Raw genomic sequence first — 27,685 nt, 5'->3', positions numbered from 1 at the left:
TAGCCAGCTGCACTTCCTTTGACTTCCCACAGCCGTGACTATTTCTTGCTTCACAGAAGTACAGTCCTCCATCAACAGTCACATTGAGGGTGTAACTCTGTCCAGCTGCTACCTGTGTTGGTTTATCTCCACTGATCTTGAACCAGGTGAAGTTTGTCACAGGAGGGTTGGCTGTACTGCTGCAGGTCAGATTAACACAGCTGCCCACTGATACTGGATCAGCTGGACTGATGGAGGCCGAGGTGTCCTTAGGAGAGACTGAGGGAGAGGGGTTCATTTACAATGTATCTGGATATGGTATATTGAATAGTCTCATCAAACCGACTCTATTACAATCATTTGATTTGATTTGATTTGATTTGATTTGATAAGTGAACACCTGATAGAATTATCTATTCTACTGGAACCGGTGACTAAATCTTACATGAAACGTTAAGCATCATGTTATGTTCAGCTGTCTTGTTGCTTGTCCCTACTGGGTAGACTGCAGTACAAGTGATGTTCTTCTCATGATGAAGGTATGATGGAGTGAAGGTCACCGTGGAGAGAACTGATATGGTTTGGTCTGGATTCTCCATCATTTTGTTCTCAGTTGTGAACTGTGTTGGGAGAGTCCATGTCAGCTCAGGGGGGTGTTCTGGACAGGGAGCGACAGCAGAGCAGTTCAAACTGACAGGGGTCCCTTCCTTCACCTCACCTGAGACAGTAAGGACGGGACTGGAAGGAAAATCTGTAATACATTGCAAATATATTTTACACTAATAGTTCAACTGTCCACTTGTTCTACTCTTATGATGCAAGGAATCTAAACTGGAAAAAATAATTGGTAAACAGGTAAATTGTCTCTTACCCCTGACAACTATTTCAACAGACTTTACAGGATCTGTTGCACGGTATGGTTGACCGTCAATCCTGAAGAAGTATTTATCAGAGTAACTGGTGGTTACATTGAAGAAGACTGTGGTGCAGTTCTTCTGGGACATGTTTCCAGTTATCTCCCCTTGATATCTGTTGACTTTCCCATTACTGTGAAAAATCACGTTTCCAGGATACTGATGAACATCAGGATCTTTTTTTATCCACACTCCAAAGGTTGGTATTGTGGCTTTAAATATATTCTTATGTTGTTCAGGAACATCAAATGAACATTGGAGTTGCATACAGGAGCCAGTCAGTCCATGCAGTTTATCTGGCATTGAGACGATCAAATCTCGTTGAACAAAGCGGGCCAAAACACCTGCAACATAAAGGACAACATCAGGGAGATTCTGATATATTATCAGTTCAGTCCAATGATATGTATTAACCCTAGATGACTGACAGGGGCCTCTGTTTGGAAGCCACTGCACAGCCATCTTGTTACTCCTCCTCCAGTGTAAAACAGATGTTAGAAGACATAGAAATGCATTTATTAATGTCTATATTAGTTTTAGACAAGTATTTTATATTACAGACACCTTAATGCAGACTTTTAAATTGTATTTTGTGACCTGCAACACTTCCTTCAGTGGAGAGACCCTACCGTTTCTACAGCCAATGATTGCATCTTGAAACTCACTAAATTGGTATGATCCAATAGCTGCTACATCTTTGAGTCAGAGTTTTTCCTATGTTCCTTTGCCCCCAACTATGAGAAACTATGTGGAACAATTTGAGGAAACACTTACAAAACAGACACACTCCCTACTTTCTAAAATCCTCTCATGGAAGAGATACATAGATGATGTCTTTGTGCTCTGGGAAGGAAGTCAGCAGGAACTAAATGAATTCCAAACTCTGCTAAACGAGAGCTCTGAATATCTCAAATTCACCATGCAGACTGTTGAGAACTATAAACTACCTGGACTTATGGATCATCAAAGAGAATGATGCATAACATACAGATTTGTATACAAAGTCAACAGACCTCAATACCCTGCTACGTGGGGATAGTATGCATCGCCTTCCCCTCAGGAATGGTCTACCATATAGCCAGTTATGCAGGGTTAAACGAATCTGTGGCCAACATTCAGATTTTGACAGCAATGCTAAGAAAATGACAAATAATTTCAAAATCAAAGGCTACATGGAAAAAATTTATGCAACGATGAAAATCTCTCAAAAACCACGAGAATAATTGCTAAAAACTAAACCAAATAAGAAAAAGTTTTGCACTAAGTACACCAAGTGTTCAGAGAAAATGAAAGCAATCCTGAAGAAGCACTGGCATATTCTGCAATCAGACACAACAATTGCACACCTCAAGGACCAACCCACTGGTGGTCTATAAGCGTGGTCACAATATTGAGGATAGCTTAGTGAGATCTGACCTGCCCCATGAGCCCACTCAGACACTCTTGACACACAATCCAAATTGGAAATACCAATGTGACTCATGCTCACAGTGCAATAGCACTACACAAACATCCTTCTTCAGACACCCACATACAGGTGGAAACATCCCTGTTAGGGGTATCATCTCTTGCAAGATAAAGGGAGTAATCTATCTCATCACATGTTCATGTGGAAAAGCCTACGTAGGACAACCGAAAAGACAATTAAAACAATGCATAGCTGACAACTGTAACGTGGGTCGTCATCTGATGAGGAGGAGGGATCAGACCAAAGCGCAGCGTGGTAAGTGTTCATAACCTTTATTTAACTGAACATTGAAACATAAAGAACAAAGTGCAAACTGAAACAGTCCTGTCAGGTGCAGAAAACACTAAACAGAAAACAACTACCCACAAAACATAGGTGGGAAAAAGCTACCTAAGTATGGTTCCAAATCAGAGACAATGATAGTCAGCTGTCCCTGATTGAGAACCATACCCGGCCAAAACAAAGAAATACAAAACATAGAGAAAGGAACATAGAATGCCCACCCAAATCACACCCTAACAAAACCAAAATAGAGACATAAAAAGCTCTCTAAGGTCAGTGCGTGACAACCACCGCAGCTCAATCAGGTGTAATAACACTGACTATCCAGTAGCAGCTCACTTTGTTGAAGCTAACCATCCCATCTCCTCACTCAAAAACACATGCATATACACACGCATTGAGCATTTTGGCCTACCAAGGAGAGGAGGTATTTAAAAACTTTGACCCCTACTGTCTTAATATTGACTTTGATCTCAGGCCCTTCTTATGAACAATTTGTTTCATGAAGAAGTCTTGTAAATTAATGTATTCTTCCTACAGTTTATCAGCGTACAACCAATATGTTCCCCCTGTTGATGATGCTTATTATGCATTATGGATGAACCAAAAGATTACATGTAACAACATTTTATGAAATTGGAAACAATTAAACACGTGAAATTAAATTAAACAATAATGTATGTTGATGCTAATCTTATGCTAATTTTAATGATAACAATAGGCTAATATATTCAATATGATGTAAACTATTGTCTTTTAACAGTTTCACTCAATTCACTCTAATTAACCTCATAATTGTGACACAACCCTCATGATTGTCATTGTTGCACTAATTCCACTGTTTGTCTACATAACCTGGTTCAAGCATTCATGACTTTACCCTGAAGAAGGAACAGTGATGCCGAAACGTTGGTGTTTTACCCAATAAATGACTGGGAGTTTATATATATATAGATTGTGCAACTCTCTTTGTTTTTATAGCTTACAGTGTATTCACCGTTAGTCAGCACCTCTACACTAAGTCATTTTCTCTGGGTGTGCTCCAGATAATGCTTTTTATATCACCTGAACATAACAAATAAAATAAATAAACATGTGAAGATATTTAAGTATTTTATTTATAGAGTACTAACTTTACTGTCCCTTCTACAACAAAATACTTAAATACATGTAATATAGTCCTTGAAACATTTGATTTAAATACTGTAGAATTCTATTAATTATCATGGAGGACTGCTTCTTCTGGGGAGTACCATATATAGAGACCGGTGGTTTCATAGTCTCTCATTGGCCGTTACATAGAATCAGCGATCCAGGGTTTTTCCATCACTGTTACAGTCTCTCCCAATAATAATAGTTGTGGAAGGACCACTAGAGGGCAGGCTGGGCTCACGGATAGTAGCCCAACAAAGCATGTTGAGACAAGGTAACCAGAGGTAATTAAGCACAGCTGACGGTACTAATGACATATTCTCTTTCCCCTATAAGAGAGAGGATGGAACCAGCAGGGAGAGTAGAGACAACCCCTCTCTGTAGAATGTCTACCAAGAGAAGGGAGCTAGCCAAAGAAGATCCATTAAGACAGTGACAAATCTGTGATTGTTGTTATAGTTTAAAGATAATTGTCTTGTGTTCCTGTGTCATCTAAAGAAGAAGATGTATGTTGTTCCTTGGGAGATTCTCATTGATTGTGTTGGAGTGTTGGTATTGCCAGAAATCTCTCAATAGAGAACTGCGTTCAACCAAGAAAACCTACTCCTGACTTGTTTAATCCACCTTTCTGTTTTAGAGTGACACCAAATGACTTGGTCCGCTCACATAATATTAACTTATTTCTATGTACAGGTGATTTTTCAATTGGTCGGTATTTTGTCAAGGAGTGGTGATAGGAACAGTGGTGGAAGCTATACTGTGAAGCTATACTACCGCACACTGATGTCGGTTTCACATGAACATACAGAGACATGGAAAAGTATTTCCCCCTTTCTGGTTCTCTATTTGTGCTTCTTTTTTTACTGTTATCAGATCTTCAACCAAAACCTAATATTAGATCAAGGGAACTTGAGTTTATAAACTTTTTATAGTAATTTTCTTTAATTAACAAAGTTATGCAACACCCAATACCCCTGTGTGAAAAAGTAATTGCCCCCTTTACTCTCAATAACTGGTTGTGCCACCATTCCAAAACACACAATCTACATGAAAATTATTAAAAGCAACAAATGTTAAGTATTGGAATGGCCTAGTCAATGTAAAGACCTAATCCCAATTGAGATATTGTGACAGGAATTAAAACGAGCAGTTCATGCTTGAAAACCCACAATTGTCGCTGAGTTAAAGCAGTTCTGCACGGGAGAGTGGGACAAAATTCCTCTACAGCAACGTGAGACACTGATCAACAACAGGAAATGTATGGTTGGTTGTCATTTCAGTTGAAGGAGGCCTAACCAGTTATTGAGTAAAAGGGGCAATTACTATTTCACACAGGGACATTGGGTGTTGTATTTCTTTGTTTAAGAAATAAATTAAATAAGTACGTCATTGTTAAGTTTTTTGTTCAATCAGTTTCCATTTATCTAATATCAGCTTTTGATTGAATATCTGATTACATTCAGTATCAAAAATATGCAAAATACATTTTACCAGGACTGTTTGAATCCAGACTATTAAAATACACTAATCAGGAATTAACTGTACACTTTTCTACACAATTAAAAAGCTGGAATATAGCACATCCCATAAAATATAATGACTTGTGGTTATTCCTTTATGTCTGATTCATAACTAGTTGTTGTTGTGTGGAAGACTCACCTGATATAAAGAGGCCAATGAGAAAAAACATGTTCTCAGGACAAGCCATGTGAGAACTCACACACTACTGATCACCTGAAACAGTACAAACATACACTTACTGGTGGAGTAACTTAACTCACACAACACATTGCATTGAACCATCTCCATATCAACTACACTATATCCTTCAGTTGTAAAGCTAATACATGAACAAACAGCAGTACATTAGAACATATTGAATCTCATTACTCATAATTAATCTCCTTGAATTTATTTTGAACATTAAAATTATCAGAAAATATAGTGAAGAAGTCGATACTTGCCTTAGACGGTAACGTAAACTGTCTACAGCAGAAACTGTTACACACATAGTGAGGTCTGACAAACTAAAGTGCTGAAATTCATGTGGCATATCTCACATCTCAACTGTGACGTACTTCCTAATAGATGAGAAATTATTTTCAAACAATTCTTCAGTATTTATTGTCCCTTTCTCGGGGTAGGACAGGTCAGCAGTATTTTGAAACTGGCCCCCAAATCACTAAGTCTGCCCCCAACACATTGTTAAATAGAACAAATGAAACTTTAGGCATTATATCCATCTCCCTCTCCTCTATCTTCCAGGCCTGAATGGGAATGTGTGTGGGATTTAAACATATAGTTAAGTCATGAACCAAAATCCACTATTCATTTATTCAAGAGTTACATTTATTAAATTCGAGTTTGATACAAAACATAAGGTTGTCACATTATGTTTCAACATGAAAAACAGACTTGGTATGAAACAGAGTAACTAATTGTATCTGAGTGATTCTCACACACCTCTCAACTTCTCCGACACCAACTTCCTCTTTGAAGTCTATTTGCAAAGAGGAGCCTGGTGGGCTGGATGCCACAGAGACACTCTTTTCACTCCACTTTGAAACAGAATTTACTTTTTCATAGCAGTTTATGAGAATTTATGTAGCAGGTTAGGAGAATTATCTTAGCATGTTAAGAGCCTGAGGTTAAGGTCAGGTAAAATAGTCAGGTTTAGGGAAAATGCTCTCCTAACCAGGGTTGGATGAGGGCATTTGGGACCCTGAGCTTACTTTCCTTCGTTTCAACACGTTCGGCAGTGGTGCAGAGAGAATTATTATTTATATTGTTGCTGTTTTGTAGCACCTCATGCTTGTGTTCACATTTTGCCATGAGGCTGATATAAAAGGTTGCAATTTTAACGCTACAATCAGTTCTACACATTTTGCTATCATATGCTATCTGGGGCCGTTCAGTAATCCCTGCTGCTGACCTGCTTCCAATGTCGCTTCTTATTGAAGTGCCGTGAAGAGAATGTCGCGGGTGACACAGGAGGGAGCCAGCCACCTGCAGGTCCTGGACAGCAAGGAGGACATGGGTGCCCTCTTCGGTGGTCACGTCTAGATGGGATTAAGCTTTTGTCAAAATGATGTGAAAAGTATAATTATTACAGCATTTTAGCTAATCCTAACCCTTTTTCGTACTTTAATTTAAATTTTCATAACCTGCTATGTTAATTCTCCTATCTTGCTGCAAAAATTCTCCCAAACTTGCTACAAAACTCAATTTTGACAAAAGCTGTATCCCTTCTAGACAAAACCCTCAACCTTCCCGAAGGCCTTCTGGGAGAAGGAGACCCAGGACTGAGGGCGTACTTTACCCAGCAGGTGTGAGCCGACCTCCCCCAACAGGTGGTCTCCCAGGCTTCAATGGGAACGTGTGTGTGATGTTTTTTCTAAACAAGTTCAATCATAATTGTTGAATAGAACAAGTGTAGACCTTACCGTGAAATGATTACTTACAAGCCCTTAACCAACAGTGCAACTCAAGAAAGAGTTAAGAAAATGTTTACTAAATTAACTAAGGTAAAACATTATAAAAAGAAACACAAAAATTTGCAATAACAAGGCTATATTCATGGAGTACCGGTACAGAGTCAATGTGGGGGTACAGGTTAGTCGAGGTAATTTGTACATGGAGGTAGGTGTGAAGTGACCATGCATAGATAATAAACAGCGAGAAGCAGCAGTGTACAAAACAAATGAAGGTGGGGGGTAAATGTAAATAGTCCGTTGGCCATTTGATTAATTGTTCAGCAGTCTTATGGCTTGGGGGTAGAAGCTGTTAACGAGCATTTTGGTCCTATACTTGGCGTTGCGGTACAGCTTACTGTGCGGAAGTAGAGAGAACAGTCTATGACTTAGGTGACTGGAGTCTCTGACAATTTTTTAGGATTTCCTCTGACACCGCCTAGTATATAGGTCCTGGATGGCCAGAAGCTTGGCCCCAGTGATGTACTGGGACATACGTACTACCCTCTGTAGCAGCTTACGGTCAGATGCCGAGCAGTTGCCTGGATGACACATTTTCACACCACTTCTATACATATTTGACTTTGTCGTATCAGGCTAGAAGAATTTATGCAGCAGGTTAGGAGAATTACGGCTATGGGTTACGGTTATTGAAAATGCTCTCCTAACCGGGGTCGGACGACCCCACACACCCCCTCTTACTTACTGCATTTCAACCCATTTTGCCATGGTGCAGGGGGCATTTCAACCCATTTTGCCATGGTGTGGAGAGCATTTCAACCCATTTTGCCATGGTGTGGAGAGAATTTCAACCCATTTTGCCATGGTGGGGAGATCATTTCAACCCATTTTGCCATGGTGCGGAGAGAATTTCAACCCATTTTGCCATGGTGGTGCGGAGAAACATATTTATGATGTTGTCATGAAGCTGACTGAAAATATAGTTGATTTCAAGCTAATTTTCCTGCTATTCAACATATTTTGCTATCATATGCTATCTGGGGCCGTTCGGTAATCCAGCCCTGCTCCTAACCTGCTACCAAAATTACTTCTTATTGCAGTGGCGTGAAAAGAATGTCCCGAGTGCCACAGGAGGGAGACCACGATCTACAGGTACTGGGAGGCAAGTTGGACATGGGCTTCCTGTCACGACTTCTTCCGAAGTTTGTTCCTCTCCTTGCGGTGTTCGGCGATCGACGTCAGCGGTCTTCTAGGCATCGCCGATCCGTTATTCATTTTCCATTTGTTTTGTCTTGTTTTCCCACACACCTGGTTTTCATTCCCTCATTACGTGTTGTGTATTTAACCCTTTGTTCCCCCCATGTCTTTGTGTGGTATTGTTTGTTGTAAGTGCTTGTACACATGTTGACTGGTGCGCGTCGGGTTTTGTACCCGTGTTGGTTATTTCTTGATGCCGTTGGTTTTGGAGTTAAACAGCTCCGGCTATTACCTAGTTCTGCTCTCCTGTGTCTGACTGCCACCAGTTACGCACCCCTTACACTCCCTCTATGACGGTCAAGTCTAGATGGGATAAAGCTTTGTCAAATTGACGTCAAATTCTTTTAGCATTTGAGCTAATCCTAACACTTTTCCGTTCCTTGATCTAATTATCATAACCTGCTACGTTAATTCTCCTAACCTGCAGCCTAATTCTCCTAAACTTGCGAAAAAACTAAATTTGGACAAATCACTCTTCGACCTTCCCAAGGTCTTCTGGGAGAAGGAGACCCAGGAGATGAGGGCGTACTTTACACAGCATGTGGGAGCCGACCTCCCCCAACAGGTGGAGGGAGACCTGAAGGCTCTGGAGGACAAGGTCAGGAATTGAGAGGTGGAGGGACCAGATTATTCAGAGAGAGAAGAGAGAAAGTATTGACTATTGGACATTATACTACGCTGATGCTGCAATATGGTGGGTATGGGGATATGGTGGGACTGACAGAAAAGGGACGAACATACTCTTTTCAATTATGTGGAAACTGCCCTGCCTATATGTGGATGAAATGTATGAAAATACAATGAAACGATGTGCCTGCATGCAGATCAGGTATAGATATCAGATCAGATATCTGTTGACCATCTTACTGCTGTTAAATATCACATTTTCCGGACGCCCACCAAAGACTGGTAATTCTTTAATCCATACTCCAGAGGTAAGTATTGTGCTGTTCATTTTATAGTAAGGACTATCAAATGAACATGGGATTTGCATACAGCAATCAAATCTCGTTGGCCAAACAGGCCAAAACACTTGGGACATGAAGGACAACATCAGGGAGGTAATATGATCTTTTCAGTACAGTCTATCTCTCCTTCTGCAGCAAAATATATGAACTAATTTCAATATACAAATCAAATCAAATGTATTTGTCACATACACATGGTTACCAGGTTTTAATGCGAGTGTAGCGAAATGCTTGTGCTTCTAGTTCTGATAATGCAGTAATAACCAACCAATAACCGGACTTCCGGCGCCGAAAGAGATGGCCGCCTCGCTTCGCGTTCCTAGGAAACTGCAGTTTTTTGTTTTTTTTACGTGTTATTTCTTACATTAGTACTCCAGGTCATCTTAGGTTTCATTACATACAGTCGAGAAGAACTACTGAATATAAGATCAGCGTCAACTCACCATCAGTACGACCAAGAATATGTTTTTCGCGACGCGGATCCTGTGTTCTGCCTTTCAAACAGGACAATGGAATGGATCCCATGCAGCGACCCAAAAAAACGACTCCGAAAAAGAGGGAAACGAGGCGGTGTTCTGGTCAGACTCCGGAGACGGGCACACTGTGCACCACTCCCTAGCATTCTTCTCGCCAATGTCCAGTCTCTTGACAACAAGGTTGATGAAATCCGAGCAAGGGTAGCATTCCAGAGGGACATCAGAGACTGTAACGTTCTTTGCTTCACGGAAACATGGCTCACTGGAGAGACGCTATCCGAGGCAGTGCAGCCAGCGGGTTTCTCCACACATCGTGCCGACAGAAACAGTACATCTCCTGATGTCACGACTCCGTGCCCTAAACTGGATCATGCACATATCTGGAGCACAATGTTTGAATCCAGACTATTAAACTCTATTTATCAGGAGTTATCTGTACACTTTTCTATACATTGAGACAGACGGGAATATAGCTCACACCATGAAATATCATCACTTGTGCTTATTCCTCTGTCTGATTCATAACTAGTTGTAGTTGTTGTTGTGTGGAAGACTCACCTGACATTAAGAGGCCCATGAGAAAAAACATGTTCTCAGAACAAGCCATGTGAGAACTCACACACTACTGATTCCTTGAAACAGTACAAACATACACTTACTGGTGGAGTAACTTAACACACACAACACATTGCATTGAACCATCCCCATATCAAATACACTATGTCTTTCAGTTGTGAAGCTAATACATGAACAAACAGCAGTACTTTGAACATATTGAATCTCATTACTCATAATTAATTTTCTTTAATTTATTTTGAATATTCAAAATAACAGAAGATACTGTGAAGACGTCGATTCTTGACAGGCTTGAATAGGAATGTGTGTGGGATTTAAAAATACAGTTCAAACATGAACCAATCTCCACTATTCATTTGACTCAAGACAAAAAAGGAAAAGTTACATTTGAGTTCGATGCAAAACATATGGTTGTCACATTATGTTTCAACATGAAAAACAGACTTGGTATGAAACAGAGTAACTGTAATTGTATCTCAGTGATTCTCACACACCACTCAACTTCTCCGACACCAACTTCCTCTTTGAAGTCTATTTGCAAAGAGGAGCCTGGTGGGCTGGATGCCACAGAGACACTATTTTCACTCCACTTTGATTATATAAAGGTTAAATAAATAAATAAAAATAGGTTTGGTAAAAGGAATATGGTTAAGAAAATGCTTTCCTATCTAGGGTTGGAAGACAGCGTTTGGTTCCCTGAGTTTACAGTGGCAAGAAAAAGTATGTGAACTCTTTGGAATTACCTGCTTAAATTGGTCATTCAATTTAATCTGATCTTCATCTAAGCCACAACAATAGACAAACAGTCTGCTTAAACTAACAACACACAAACAATTATACGTTTTCACGTCTTTATTGAACATACAAGTAAACATTCACAGTGCAGGGTGGGAAAAGTGTGTGAACCTTTGGATTTTATAACTGGTTTACCCTCCTTTGGAAGCAATAACCTCAAACAAACGTTTTCTGTACTACTGAACTGTTTCAGTTAAGCAATATTATTATTTTTTTATTTTTTTATTTCACCTTTATTTAACCAGGTAGGCTAGTTGAGAACAAGTTCTCATTTGCAACTGCGACCTGACCAAGATAAAGCATAGCAGTGTGAACAGACAACACAGAGTTACACATGGAGTAAACAATTAACAAGTCAATAACACAGTAGGAAAAAAAAGGGGGAGTCTATATACATTGTGTGCAAAAGGCATGAGGTAGGCGAATAATTACAATTTTGCAGATTAACACTGGAGTGATAAATGATCAGATGGTCATGTACAGGTAAAGATATTGGTGTGCAAAAGAGCAGAAAAGTAAATAAATAAAAACAGTATGGGGATGAGGTAGGTAAAAATGATTGGGCTATTTGCCGATAGACTATTTACAGCTGCAGCGATCGGTTAGCTGCTCAGATAGCAGATGTTTGAAGTTGGTGCGGGAGATAAAAGTCTCCAACTTCAGCGATTTTTGCAATTCGTTCCAGTCACAGGCAGCAGAGAACTGGAACGAAAGGCGGCCAAATGAGGTGTTGGCTTTAGGGATGATCAGTGAGATACCCCTGCTGGAGCGCGTGCTACGGATGGGTGTTGCCATCGTGACCAGTGAACTGAGATAAGGCGGAGCTTTACCTAGCATGGACTTGTAGATGACCTGGAGCCAGTGGGTCTGGCGACGAATATGTAGCGAGGGCCAGCCGACTAGAGCATACAAGTCACAGTGGTGGGTGGTATAAGGTGCTTTAGTGACAAAACGGATGGCACTGTGATAAACTGCATCCAGTTTGCTGAGTAGAGTGTTGGAAGCAATTTTGTAGATGACATCGCCGAAGTCGAGGATCGGTAGGATATTCAGTTTTACTAGGGTAAGTTTTGCGGAGTGAGTGAAGGAGGCTTTGTTGCGGAATAGAAAGCCGACTCTTGATTTGATTTTCGATTGGAGATGTTTGATATGAGTCTGGAAGGAGAGTTTACAGTCTAGCCAGACACCTAGGTACTTATAGATGTCCACATATTCAAGGTTGGAACCATCCAGGGTGGTGATGCTGGTCAGGCATGCGGATGCAGGCAGCGAACGGTTGAAAAGCATGCATTTGGTTTTACTAGCGTTTAAGAGCAGTTGGAGGCCACGGAAGGAGTGTTGTATGGCATTGAAGCTCGTTTGGAGGTTAGATAGCACAGTGTCCAAGGATGGGCCGGAAGTATATAGAATGGTGTCGTCTGCGTAGAGGTGGATCAGGGAATCGCCCGCAGCAAGAGCAACATCATTGATATATACAGAAAAAAGAGTTGGCCCGAGGATTGAACCCTGTGGCACCCCATAGAGACTTCCAGAGGACCGGACAGCATGCCCCCCGATTTGACACACTGAACTCTGTCTGCAAAGTAATTGGTGAACCAGGCAAGGCAGTCATCCGAAAAACCGAGGCTACTGAGTCTGCCGATAAGAATATGGTGATTGACAGAGTCGAAAGCCTTGGCAAGGTCGATGAAGACGGCTGCACAGTACTGTCTTTTATCGATGGCGGTTATGATATCGTTTAGTACCTTGAGCGTGGCTGAGGTGCACCCGTGACCGGCTCGGAAACCAGCGGAGAAGGTACGGTGGGATTCGAGATGGTCAGTGACCTGTTTGTTGACTTGGCTTTCGAAGACCTTAGATAGGCAGGGCAGGATGGATATAGGTCTGTAACAGTTTGGGTCCAGGGTGTCTCCCCCTTTGAAGAGGGGGATGACTGCGGCAGCTTTCCAATCCTTGGGGATCTCAGACGATATGAAAGAGAGGTTGGACAAGCTGGTAATAGGGGTTGCGACAATGGCGGCGGATAGTTTTAGAAATAGAGGGTCCAGATTGTCAAGCCCAGCTGATTTGTACGGGTCCAGGTTTTGCAGCTCTTTCAGAACATCTGCTATTTGGATTTGGGTAAAGGAGAACCTGGAGAGGCTTGGGCGAGTAGCTGCAGGGGGGGCGGAGCTGTTGGCCGAGGTTGGAGTAGCCAGGCGGAAGGCATGGCCAGCCGTTGAGAAATGCTTGTTGAAGTTTTCGATAATCATGGATTTATCGGTGGTGACCGTGTTACCTAGCCTCAGTGCAGTGGGCAGCTGGGAGGAGGTGCTCTTGTTCTCCATGGACTTCACAGTGTCCCAGAACTTTTTGGAGTTGGAGCTACAGGATGCAAACTTCTGCCTGAAGAAGCTGGCCTTAGCTTTCCTGACTGACTGCGTGTATTGGTTCCTGGTGTTCCCTGAACAGTTGCATATCGCGGGGACTATTCGATGCCATTGCAGTCCGCCACAGGATGTTTTTGTGCTGGTCGAGGGCAGTCAGGTCTGGAGTGAACCAAGGGCTATATCTGTTCTTAGTTCTGCATTTTTTGAACGGAGCATGCTTATCTAAAATGGTGAGGAAGTTACTTTTAAAGAATGACCAGGCATCCTCAACTGACGGGATGAGGTCAATGTCCTTCCAGGATACCCGGGCCAGGTCGATTAGAAAGGCCTGCTCACAGAAGTGTTTTAAGGAGCGTTTGACAGTGATGAGGGGTGGTCGTTTGACTGCGGCTCCGTAGCGGATACAGGCAAGGAGGCAGTGATTGCTGAGATCCTGGTTGAAGACAGCGGAGGTGTATTTGGAGGGCCAGTTGGTCAGGATGACGTCTATGAGGGTGTCCTTGTTTACAGATTTAGGGTTGTACCTGGTGGGTTCCTTGATGATTTGTGTGAGATTGAGGGCATCTAGCTTAGATTGTAGGACTGCCGGGGTGTTAAGCATATCCCAGTTTAGGTCACCTAACAGAACAAACTCTGAAGCTAGATGGGGGGCAATCAATTCACAAATGGTGTCCAGGGCACAGCTGGGTGCTGAGGGGGGTCGGTAGCAGGCGGCAACAGTGAGAGACTTATTTCTGGAGAGAGTAATTTTCAAGATTAGTAGTTCGAACTGTTTGGGTATGGACCTGGAAAGTATGACATTACTTTGCAGGCTATCTCTGCAGTAGACTGCAACTCCTCCCCCTTTGGAAGTTCTATCTTGACGGAAGATGTTATAGTTGGGTATGGAAATCTCCGAATTTTTGGTGGCCTTCCTGAGCCAGGATTCAGACACGGCAAGGACATCAGGGTTAGCAGAGTGTGCTAAAGCAGTGAGTAAAACAAACTTAGGGAGGAGGCTTCTGATGTTGACATGCATGAAACCAAGGCTTTTTCGATCACAGAAGTCAACAAATGAGGGTGCCTGGGGACATGCAGGGCCTGGGTTTACCTCCACATCACCCGCGGAACAGAGGAGGAGTAGTATGAGGGTGCGGCTAAAGGCTATCAAAACTGGTCGCCTAGAGCGTTGCAGATTTCTGGGCATGGTAGAATATATTCAGGGCATAATGCGCAGACAGGGGTATGGTGGGGTGCGGGTACAGCGGAGGTAAGCCCATGATGATGAGAGAGATTGTATCTCTGGACATGCTGGTTGTAATGGGTGAGGTCACCGCATGTGTGGGAAGTGGGACAAAGGAGGTATCAGGGGTATGAAGAGTGGAACTAGGGGCTCCATTGTAAACTAAAACAATGATAACTAACCTGAACAACAGTATACAAGGCATATTGACATTTGAGAGAGACATACAGTAATCACAGGTGTTGAATTGGGAGAGCTAGCTAAAACAGTAGCTAAAACAGTAGGTGAGACAACAACAGCTAATCAGCTACCACAACAACAGCAGGTAAAATGGCGTTGGCTAGGCAGGGAGGGTCGGATTAACTACACACAGAGCCTGAGTGCGGCTGGGGCCGACAGATAAAACATAAACAAGCAGAATGGAGTACCGTGATTAATGGACAGTCTAGCATGCATCAGCTATGTAGCCAAGTGATCAGTGTCCAGGGGGGCAGCGATGGATGGGGCAAGCTAAAGGTTAGCTGATGACCGGTTAGCTAAAGACCGCTAGCAATGGTTTACTGACTGATAGTTGGTAGCTAGCTGGCTAGCTTCAGTTGAGGGGTTCCGGATCCAAAGTAGATATAAATACTTTAGAAAAAAATAAAAATTATTGTGATGTCTGGTGTGAACTGCTCTCTTGAGGTCATGCCACTGCATCGCAATCGGGTTGAGGTCAGGACTCTGACTGGGTCACTCCAGAATGCGTATTTTCTTCTGTTGAAGTCCTTCTGTTGTTGATTTACTTCTGTGTTTTGGTTTGTTGTCCTGTTGCATCACCCAACTTCTGTTGACCTTCAATTGGAAGACAGATAGCCTTACATTCTGCCTCATTAGGTATTGATAAACTTGGGAATTCATTTTTCCGTCGATGATAGCAAGCTGTCCAGGCCCTGTGGAAGCAAAGCAGACTCAAACCACGATGCTCCCTCCACCATAATTTACAGTTGGGATGAGGTTTTGATGTTGGTGTGCTTTGCCTTTATTTCTCCACACAGTATTGTGTGTTCCTTCCAAACAACTCAACTTTATTTTAATCCGTCCACAAAATACTTTGCCAGTAGCGCTGTGAAACATCCAGGTGCTCGTTTGTGAACTTTAGACGTGCAGCAATGGTTTTTTTTGGACAGCAGTGACTTCTTCTCTGGTGTCCTCCCATGAACACCATTTTTGTTCAGTGTTTTAAGCAGACTCAGTAGCCTCGGTTTTTCGGATGACTGCCTTGCCTGGTTCACCAATTACTTTGCAGACAGAGTTCAGTGTGTCAAATCGGAGGGCATGCTGTCCGGTCCTCTGGCAGTCTCTATGGGGGTGCCACAGGGTTCAATCCTCGAGCCGACTCTTTTCTCTGTATATATCAATGATGTTGCTCTTGCTGCGGGCGACTCCCTGATCCACCTCTACGCAGACGACACCATTCTATATACTTCCGGTCCGTCCTTGGACACTGTGCTATCTAACCTCCAAACGAGCTTCAATGCCATACAACACTCCTTCCGTGGCCTCCAACTGCTCTTAAACGCTAATAAAACCAAATGCATGCTTTTCAACCGTTCGCTGCCTGCACCCGCACGCCTGACCAGCATCACCACCCTGGATGGTCCCGACCTTGAATATGTGGACATCTATAAGTACCTAGGTGTCTGGCTAGACTGTAAACTCTCCTTCCAGACTCATATCAAACATCTCCAATCGAAAATCAAATCAAAAGTCGGCATTCTATTCCACAACAAAGCCTCCTTCACTCACGCCGCCAAACTTACCCTAGTAAAACTGACTATCCTACCGATCCTCGACTTCGGCGATGTCATCTACAAAATTGCTTCCACCACTCTACTCAGCAAACTGGATGCAGTTTATCACAGTGCCATCCGTTTTGTCACTAAAGCACCTTATACCACCCACCACTGCGAATTGTATGCTCTAGTCAGCTGGCCCTCGCTACATAATCGTCGCCAGACCCACTGGCTCCAGGTCATCTACAAGTCCATGCTAGGTAAAGCTCCGCCTTATCTCAGTTCACTGGTCACGATGGCAACACCCATCCGCAGCACGTGCTCCAGCAGGTGCATCTCACTGATCATCCCTAAAGCCAACACCTCATTTGGACGCCTTTCGTTCCAGTTCTCTGCTGCCTGTGACTGGAACGAACTGCAAAAATCGCTGAAGTTGGAGACTTTTATCTCCCTCACCAACTTCAAACATCTGCTATCTAAGCAGCTAACCGATCGCTGCAGCTGTACATAGTCTATCGGTAAATAGCCCACCCATTTTTACCTACCGCATCCCCATACTGTTTTTATTTATTTACTTTTATGCTCTTTTGCACACCAATATCTCTACCTGTACATTACCATCTAATAATTTATCACTCCAGTGTTAATCTGCAAAATTGTAATTTTTCGCCTACCTCCTCATGCCTTTTGCACACAATGTATATAGACTCCCCTTTTTTATACTGTGTTATTGACTTGTTTATTGTTTACTCCATGTGTAACTCTGTGTTGTCTGTTCACACTGCTATGCTTTATCTTGGCCAGGTCGCAGTTGCAAATGATAACTTGTTCTCAACTAGCCTACCTGGTTAAATAAAGGTGAAAAAAATAATGTTATAAAAGTATTGTAGACTCGTCAACAGAGATTGCTGTAAGTCTTTGGCATACACTCTATGATTCTTCTTAACCTCATTGAGCATTCTGCGCTGTGCTCTTACAGTCATCTTTGCAGGAAGGCCAGTCCTAGGGAGAGTAGCAACAGTGCTGAACTTTCTCCATTTATAGACAATTTGTCTTACCGTGGACTAATGAACATCCAGGCTTTTAGAGATACCTTTGTAACCATTCCCAGATTTATGCAAGTCAACAATTCTTAATCTTAGGTCTTCTGAGATCTCTTTTGTTCAAAGTATGGTTAAAATCAGGCAATGCTTCTTGTGATTAGCAAACTCAAATGTTGTGAGTGTTCTGTATAAGGCAGGGCAACTCTCACCAACACCACCAATCTCATTGATTGGACTCCAGGTTAGCTGTCTCTTGACTCTAGCTTTTGGAGAAGCCATTAGCCTTACCTTTTCCAACCTACACTATGCATTTTTAAATTATGTATTCAATAAAGACAAGGAAAATATAATAATTTGTGTGTTACTAATTTAAACACACTGTGTGTCTATTGTTTTGACTCAGATGAAGATCACATTTTATGACCAATTTCTGCAGAAATCCATGTAATTCCAAAGTGTTCACATACTTTTTCTTGCCATTGTACTTTCTTCAACACATTTTGCCACGGTGCAGAGAGAAACATTTGCAATTTATAACGCTATTCTACACATTTTGTCAGTTTTAAAGCTAACTTCCTGAAATTCTACACTTTTTGTCATGAAGCAGATATTTATTTTGGTGTTTATTAGCTCATCATGCTTGTGTTCACATTTTGCCATGAGGCTGAGACAAAGTGTTGCAGTGTTAAAACTCATTTCCTGCTATTCAACACATTTTGCTATCATATGCTTTATGGGACCGTTCAGTAGTTCGGCCCTGCACCTAACCTGCTACCAAAATCACTTCTTATTGAAGTGATGTGAAAAGAGTCCACATGTACCACAGGAGAGAGCCAGCGACCTGCAGCACCTGAGAGGCAAGGTGGAAATTGGCGCCATCTTTGACGGTCAAGTCTAGGTGGGATAAAGCTTTTGTCAAATTTACGTCAAAAGTTGAATTATTTTTGCATTTTATCTAATCTCAACCCTTTTCTGTACTTGAATCTAATTATCATAACCTGCTATGTTAATTATCCTAATATGCTGCATAAATTATCCTAAACTTGCTAGAAAACGTTTTTTATTATTTATTTATTTTTAAAGCTGTATACCTTCTAGACAAAACCCTCTTTGACATGTACAAGGTCTTCTGGGAGAAGGAGACCCAGGAGCTGAGGGTGTACTTTACCTGTTAGGTGAGAGCCACTTCCCTCAACAGGTAGAGGGGGAGCTGAAGGCTCTGGAGGACAGGGTCAGGAATTGAGAGGTGGAGGGACCAGATGATTCAGAGAGAGAAGAGAGAAAGTATTGACTATTGAACACATATACTACGCTGATGCTGCTATATGGTGGGAATGGGGATTTGGGGGACTGACAAAAAAGGGACTAACAAGCTCATTGCAGTTATGTGGAAACTGCTTTGCCTGTATGTGGATAAAATGTATGAAATTACAATTAAATGACGTGTCTGCATGTAGATCAGGCTTCCACTCACTATCAATGGATATGTGAGTAGGTATTAGGTGATAGATCAGAATCAGTGTTCAGCTGTATCTTACTGCTCTTTCCATGACATAGACTGACCAGGTGAATCCAAGTGAAAGCTATGATCCCTTATTGAAGTCACTTGTTAAATCCACTTCAATCAGTGTAGATGAAGGGGAGGTGACAGGTTAAAGAGGAGACAGGTTAAAGAAGGATTTTTAAGCCTTGAGACAATTGAGAAGTGTATTGTGTGTGGGTGCCATTTAGAGGGTGTTTGGTCGAGACAACAAATGTAAGTTAGGAAGATGTTCCTAATGTTTGGTATCCTCAGTGTCTTCAGAAAGGACCCCTTGACTTATTCCACATTCTGTTGTTTTACAGCTTGAGGGGTATCATCTCTTGCAAGATAAAGGGAGTAATCTATCTCATCACATGTAACATGGAGATCCTACTACTACAGAGGGAGGCCTACTGGATTTCCTATTTAAAAACATTGACCCCTAGTGGTCTGAATACTGACTTTGATCTCAGGCCCTTTTTATGAACAATTATTTTTATGAACAAGTCTGATAAATGGATCTATTCTTTCTACATCTTATCAGCGTAGAACCAATATGTTCCCCCTGTTGATGATGCTTATTATGCATTATGGATGAACCAAAAGATTACATGTAACAACATTTTAAATATATTAAATATATGTGAAATTATATATGTGATGTTAATCTTATACTAATGTTAATGATAACAATAGCCTAATATAGTCAATATGATGTAAACTATCATTTTAACAGTTTCACTCAATTCATTCTAATTAACCTCATAATTGTGACACACCCCTCACTATTGTTATTGGTTGCACTATTTGCACTGTTTGTCTGCATAACCTGGTTCAAGCATTCATGACTTTACCCTGAAGAAGGAACAGTGATGCCGAAACGTTGGTGTTTTACCCAATAAATGACTGGGAGTTTATATATATATATATATAGATTGTGCAACTGTCTTTGTTTTTATAGCTTACAGTGTATTCACCGTTAGTCAGCACCTCTACACTAAGTCATTTTCTCTGGGTGTGCTCCAGATAATGCTTTTTATGTGACCTGAACATAACAAATAAATAAATAAACATGTGAAGATATTAAAGTCAGTGACATGAAACAGTATTTCCCCCGTTTCTGATTTCCTCTATTTTAGAGTTGTTTTAATACTAAATGTTATCAGATGTTCAACCAAACCCTGATATTAGATCAAGGGAACCTGAGTTTACATTTTTTTTATTGTAATTTATTTTATTTATTTCATTAACAAAGTTATGCAACACCCAATACCCCTGTGTGAAAAAGTAATTGCCCCCTTACACTCACTAACTTGTTGTGCCACTATTCCAAAACACACAATCTACATGAAAATGTATAAAAAGCAACAAATGTATAGTTTTGTAATGGCCTAGTCAAAGTCCAGACCTAATCCCAAGTGGGACATTGTGACAGTTCATGCTTGAAAACCCACAAATGTCGCTGAGTTAAAAAAAGCAGTTCTGTATGGGAGAGTGGTCCAAAATTCCTCCACAGCGATGTGAAAGACTGGTCAACAACTACAGGAAGTGTATGGTTGTGTATGGGAAGTGTATGGTTGTGTATGGGAAGTGTATGGGAAGTGTATGGGAAGTGTATGGTTGTATGGGAAGTGTATGGGAAGTGTATGGTTGTGTATGGTTGTGTATGGGAAGTGTATGGTTGTGTATGGTTGTGTATGGGAAGTGTATGGGAAGTGTACGGGAAGTGTATGGTTGTATGGGAAGTGTATGGGAAGTGTATGGTTGTATGGGAAGTGTATGGTTGTGTATGGGAAGTGTATGGTTGTGTATGGGAAGTGTATGGGAAGTGTATGGGAAGTGTATGGTTGTGTATGGGAAGTGTATGGTTGTGTATGGGAAGTGTATGGGAAGTGTATGGTTGTGTATGGGAAGTGTATGGGAAATGTATGGGAAGTGTACAGGAAGTGTATGGTTGTGTATGGGAAGTGTATGGTTGTGTATGGTTGTGTACAGGAAGTGTATGGTTGTGTATGGGAAGTGTATGGGAAGTGTATGGTTGTGTATGGGAAGTGTATGGGAAGTGTATGGTTGTGTATGGGAAGTGTATGGGAAGTGTATGGGAAATGTATGGGAAGTGTACAGGAAGTGTATGGTTGTGTATGGGTAGTGTATGGTTGTGTACAGGAAGTGTATGGTTGTGTATGGGAAGTGTATGGGAAGTGTATGGGAAGTGTATGGTTGTGTAAAGGGAAGTGTATGGTTGTGTATGGGAAGTGTATGGGAAGTGTATGGTTGTGTATGGTTGTGTATGGGAAGTGTATGGTTGTGTATGGGAAGTGTATGGGAAGTGTATGGAGTCATTGTAGCTAAAGGAGGCACAACGAGTTGTTGAGTGTTAGGGGACAATCACTTTTTTAATCACACATCCCATAACATATCATGATTTCTGGTTATTCCTTTATGTCTGATTCATAACTTGTTGTTGTTGTGTGGAAGACTCACCTGATATAAAGAGGCCAATGAGAAAAAACGTTCTCAGAACAAGCCATGTGAGAACTCACACACTACTGATCAACTGGAACAGTACAAACATTCACTTCCTGGTAAAGTAGGTCACATGACACATATTGTATAACATTGAAGCTTTAGTCCATAGTCACATAGGTTCTTCAGTTCTTCATGAACTAACAGCCGCATATTGAACATTTTGAATGTCATTACTTGTAATTAATTTCCTTTATTTAGTTTGAACATTAAAATATAAAGATAAGATAGTGAAGTAGTTGACACTTGCCTTACACTGATGTAAACGGTCCACAGGAGAGACTGTCACACACACATAGTGTGTTCTGACAAACTAAAGTGCTGAAATTCATGTGGCACATCTCACATCTCATCAGTGACGTACTTCCTAATAAGTGCATTTATGTGACAGGATGCTTGAATAGTCTATGTGCTGGGTGTCAACATCAGTTGTGAAAACATTGTATGCTAATGTAAGTGTTTAGAACATTGTAATTTTCTAATGAACCTTCTACTCCAGAACAATTAGTTTCAGTCACTTGAAACATTGCAGAGGTGGCCTGATCCATGTTTCACCAGCTTCAAATGAAATGGACCCCAGCTGCCCACTGACTGATTCTACACACAAAGTGTGTGTTAGCCACTGACTCAACAGCATTATATGACCTATACATTTCATTACTGCCCAAAATGAAGCACTTATATACAAGATATTTTTCATTGTGGGATAATAATATTCATTGCAGTTAATGTATGTGTGGTGGGTAAATAACCCTTTTAGGGGAAGGGGACCCCTTTACAGCCTTTTGTTACAGGCCCCCAAATAGTCAAGTCCGCCCTTGATACAACAATGGAAACGTTCTGCAACATAACCATCTCCCTCTCCTCTATCTCACATGCTTAAATGGTCATTTGTGTGAGATTTTTTTTTATGTAGCTAAATCATAAACCAAAATCCATCCAACTTGATAAGTTAAATTTGAGTTCAGTAAAAGATTCCCAGGTTCTGACATTATCTTTCAGCATGAAAAACAGACTTTGTCAGAAACAGAGTAACTGTAATTGTAGCTCATGGATTATCACACACTCCTCCATTTCTCCTGCATCCACTTCCTCTTTCATTACATCACTTCTATCTGCCAAGAAGAGCATGGTGGGCTGGGAGCCACAGGAGGGAGCCATCGACCTGCAGGGCAAGGTGTACCGCTTTGACGGTCATGTCTAGATGGTATACAGCTTTTGTCAAATTGAGGTTCTTAAGTTGATTTTATGTATTATTTTAGCTAACCCTAACCCTTTTTCTTACCTTAATCTAATTATCCTAACCTGCTACATTAATTCTCCCAACCTGCTGCACAAGTTCTCCTACATTTGCAAGGATTCTATTTTGACAAAAGGATATATCCCTTCTCTTCAAAACCCTCTTTGACCTGCCCAAGGCCTTCTGGGAGAAGGAGACAGGAGCTGAGGACGTACTTTACCCAGCAGGTGGGTTTTTACTACAGTGCAATTAATGAACAACCTCAAATGCATTCTCATTTGTGTCTCTTGAACAACACTCAAAATAAAAACAACACAATTTTATTTAACCAGGCAAGTCAGTTAAGAACACATTCTTATTTTCAATGACAGCCTGGGAACAGTGGGTTAACTGCCTGTTCAGGGGCAGAATGACAGATTTGTACCTTGTCAGCTCGGGGGTTTGAACTCGCAACTTTCCAGTTCCTAGACCAACGCTCTAACCACTAGGCTACGCTGCCGCCTCTACACTCTAACCACTAGGCTACGCTGCCGCATCTACACTCTAACCACTAGGCTACGCTGCCGCCTCTACACTCTAACCACTAGGCTACCCTGCCGCCTCTACACTCTAACCACTAGGCTACCCTGCCGCCTCTACACTCTAACCACTAGGCTACGCTGCCGCCTCTACACTCTAACCACTAGGCTACGCTGCCGCCTCTACACTCTAACCACTAGGCTACGCTGCCGCCTCTACACTCTAACCACTAGGCTACGCTGCCGCCTCTACACTCTAACCACTAGGCTACGCTGCCGCCTCTACACTCTAACCACTAGGCTACGCTGCCGCCTCTACACTCTAACCACTAGGCTACGCTGCCGCCCCACAATAACTCCCAACAATACACACATGAACATAGACATGTAATGGGGATATTTAAGATGAATAAAGTTCAGATTCAGTTTAGAGTGATTCATATAGTGTTCAGCATATTTATCTATTTGACCTTCCTGTAACATGATTTCAGGGGGGAGAATATGGTACAGGTTACAGGGTAGTCCAGGTAATTGAGGTAATATGTACAAGGAGGTAGGGGTAAAGTGACTAGGCATAGATAATAAACAACAGCCCAGCGTCGTCTGGGTCAGGGGAGGGTTTGACCCCCAGGGATGTCCTTGTCCCATCACGCTCTAACGACTCATGGGGCGGGCCAGGTGCACGTTGACACGTCGCCAGGTGTATGTTGTTTCCTCTGACACATTGTTGTGGATGGCTTCCAGGTTAAGCAGGCATTGTGTCAAGAAGCAGTGCAGCTTGGTTGGGTTGTGATTCGAAGGACGCACAACCTTTGCATCTCCTGAGTCCGTAAGGGAGTTGCAGCGATGAGACAAGACGGTTACTACCAATTGGATACCACAAAATTGTGGGGGAAAATTGGTACAAAATTAAATAGAATTAAACAAAGTATCTGTCATTAAAAATAAATCATATATACATTTTAGGACCTTCCTCTGACACCACGTGGTGTCCTTGATGGCTGGTTATACTGTTACATTGATGCGGTTGACCTGGATCACTGGTTGCTGTGGAAAATGAGGAGGTCAAAAGGAGGGTGAGTGTAACCGATGTGACATGGCTAGCTAGTTAGCGTGGTGTGTGCTAATAGCATTTCAATCTGAGACCTTGAAGTAGTTGTTCCCCTTGCTCTGCAGGGAACGTGGCTTTTGTGGAGCGATGGCTAACGATGCTTCTTGGGAAGCAGTTGTTGAAAGAGGGTCCTTTATTCGAGCCCAAATAGAGTCGAGGAGAGGGACGGAAGTGAAACTGTTACATTACAATCACGTCTGGCAGTGATTACAGCTGTGAGTCTTTCTGGGTAAGTCTATAAGAGCTTTGCACACCTGGAATCTACAATATTTGCACATTATTCTTTTTAAAAATTCTTCAAGCTCTTTCAAATTGGTTGTTGATCATTGCTAGACAGCCATTTTCAAGAGGTGCCATAGATTTTCAAGCCGATCAAAACTGTAACTTGGACAATTAGGAACATACAATATTGTCATAGTAAGCAACTCTGGTATATATTTGGCTTTTTGTTTTAGGTTATTGACCTGCTGACCTGCTGTCTTTTGAAAATCAGACTGAACCAGGTTTTTCTCTACAGTTTTGTCTGTGCTTAGCTTTATTCCATTTATTTTCATCATAAAACACTTGATGACAAGTATACCCGTAACATATTGCAGCCATCACCATGCTTGAAAATATGAAGAGTGGTACTCAGTGATATGTTGTGTTGGACATAGTGAATTTCTTTGCCAAATGTTTTGCAGTTTTACTTTAGTGTCTTATTGCAAACAGAATGCATGTTTTGTAATGTTTTTTATTCTGTACATGTTTCCTTCTTTTCACTCTGTCATTTAGGTTAGTATTATGGAGTAAGTACAATGTTGTTGATCCATCCTCAGTTCATCCAATCACAGCCATTAAACTATGTAACTGTTTTAAAGTCACCATTGGCCTTATGGTGAAATCAGTGGAGGCTGCTGAGGGGAAGACAACTCATATTAATGTCTGGAACGGAGCAAATGGAATGGAATCAAACACATGGAAAACATGTTGGATGTATTTGGTACCATTCCACCTGTTCTGCTCCAGCCATTACCACAAGTACTTTCTCCCCAATTAAGGTGCCACCAACCTCCTGTGGGTGAAATCCCTGTGCAGTGTTTTTCCTCTCCGGCGACTGAGTTAGGAAGGATGCCTGTATCTTTGTAGTGATTGGGTGTATTGATAAACCATCCAAAGTGTAATTAATAAACTCATTACGCTCAAAGGGATATTCACTGTCAGATATATTTTATTTTTACCCATCTACCAACAGGTGCCCTTCTTTGTGATACATTGGAAAAGCTCCCTGTCTTTGTGGTTGTATCTGTTTGAAATTCACTGCTTGACTGAGGGACCTTACAGAAAATTGTATGGGTGGGGTACAGAGACGAGGTAGTCATTCAAAAATCATGTTTAACACTAGTATTGCACACAGAGTGAATCCATGCAACTCATGTGACTAGTTAAGTAAATCTTTACTCCTGAACTTATTTAGGCTTGTCATAGAAAAGGTATTGAATACATATTGACTTTCAGCTTTTCATTTTTATGTCTAAAAACATAATTCCACATTGTGTGTAGAATAGTGACACAAAATCTCAATTTAAACAAGTTAATGAGATGTTAAATGTTGGACCAATAAGACCAAAAGATTCCATGGAAATTTAATTTAAAGGTTTTTATTACAGTGCAATTAATTAACAACCTTAAATGCAACCTAAATTGTTTTGTTCATTTAACACTAAATATAAAAACTTACAAGATAAATTATAAATAGATACAGTTGAAGTCTGAAGTCTACATACACTTTAGCCAAATACATTTAAACTCAGTTTTTCACAATTACTGACATTTAATCCAAGTAAAAATTCCCTGTCTTGGGTTAGTTAGGCTCACCACTTTATTTTAAGAATGTGAAATGTCAGAATAATAGCAGAGAGTGATTTATTTCAGCTTTAATTTCTTTCTTCACATTCAAAGTGGGTCAGAAGTTTACATACACTCAATTAGTATTTGGTAGCATTGCCTTTCAATTGCTTAACTTGGGACAAACATTTCGGTTAGCCTTCCACAAGCTTCCCACAATAAGTAGGGTGAATTTTGGCCCATTCCTCCTGACAGAGCTGGTGTAACTGAGTCAGGTCTGTAGGCCTCCATGCTCGCACACACTTTTTCAGTTCTGCCAACACATTTTCTACAGGATTGAGGTCAGGGCTTTGTGATGGCCACTCCAATACCTTGACTTTGTTGTCCTTAAGCCATTTTGCCACAACTTTGGAAGTATGCTTGGGGTCATTGTCCATTTGGAAGACCTGGTATTGTTCTGGTATTGATTTGCACTTTTCGCACCAAAGTACGTTAATCTCTAAGAGACAGAACGCGTCCCCTTCCTGAGCGGTTTGACGGCTGCGTGGTTCCATGGTGTTTATACGTGCGTACAATTGTTTGTTCAGATGAACGTGGTACCTTCAGGCGTTTGGAAATTGATCCAGACTGGTGGATGTCCACATTTTTTTCTGAAATCTTGGCTGATTTCTTTTGATTTTCCCATAATGTCAAGCAAAACATCTCATTCCAAAATCATGGGCATTAATGTCAGTCATGAAATAGCTGAATCCACGCATTTGAAGGGGTGTCCACATACTTTTGAATATATAGAGTATATGTAACCTACGATTGTGCCCTACGTGCCCGTTTGACATTTAATTAACATCTTAACGATCGGACCTAAAATGACATACCCAAATCTAACTGCCTGTAGCTCAGGATCTGATGCAAGGATATGTATATTCTTGATACCACTTGAAAGGAACCACTTTGAAGTTGGTGGAAATATGAGGGAAAGGGAAAGGGAGAGGGGGAGGGGGATAAGTAGCCAGTTGTCCTACTGAATGTATTCAACAGTAACCTCTCTTCCGCATTTAACCCAACCCCTCTGAATCAGAGAGGTGAGGGGGGCTGCCATAATCGACATCCACGTCTTCGGCGCCCAGGGAACAGTGAGTTAACTGCCTTTGCTCAGGGCCACTGATTTTTACTTTGTCAGCTCAGGGATTCGATTCGAACCTTCCGGTTACTGGCCCTAAAGCTCTAACCACTA

The 27,685-nt window shown here is 41.5% G+C and overlaps 1 protein-coding gene and 1 long non-coding RNA gene across 5 annotated transcripts in view; one reads left to right on the top strand and one right to left on the bottom strand.

Moving 5' to 3' along the window:
• The window catches only part of LOC135563692 (vascular cell adhesion protein 1-like), an 8,509-nt gene extending 504 nt beyond the window's left edge, over nt 1-8,005 (bottom strand). Inside the window, exons 1-5 of the mRNA XM_065006787.1 lie at nt 5,760-8,005; nt 5,455-5,529; nt 851-1,237; nt 425-730; nt 5-258 (exon numbers count right to left, since the gene is read on the bottom strand). Coding sequence (XP_064862859.1) covers nt 5-258; nt 425-730; nt 851-1,237; nt 5,455-5,503 — 996 coding nt within the window. The 5' untranslated portion in view covers nt 5,504-5,529; nt 5,760-8,005. The remainder of the gene's footprint in view (nt 1-4; nt 259-424; nt 731-850; nt 1,238-5,454; nt 5,530-5,759) is intronic.
• A 16,207-nt stretch (nt 8,006-24,212) lies between these two features.
• LOC135563876 (uncharacterized) lies at nt 24,213-25,808 on the top strand. Of its 4 annotated transcripts, none has more exons than XR_010460617.1 (4): nt 24,213-24,342; nt 24,480-24,589; nt 24,670-24,853; nt 25,080-25,808. It is a non-coding gene; the product is annotated as an uncharacterized LOC135563876 (long non-coding RNA). The 4 variants fall into 4 exon arrangements; XR_010460616.1 differs by having other exon boundaries at nt 24,213-24,372; XR_010460614.1 differs by having other exon boundaries at nt 24,218-24,589.
• The last annotated feature ends 1,877 nt before the right edge of the window (nt 25,809-27,685 follow it).

Source organism: Oncorhynchus nerka, linkage group LG22 (genome assembly GCF_034236695.1).
Source record: "Oncorhynchus nerka isolate Pitt River linkage group LG22, Oner_Uvic_2.0, whole genome shotgun sequence".
Classification (NCBI taxonomy): domain Eukaryota; kingdom Metazoa; phylum Chordata; class Actinopteri; order Salmoniformes; family Salmonidae; genus Oncorhynchus; species Oncorhynchus nerka.
This window is presented reverse-complemented; position numbering and strand designations above follow the sequence as displayed.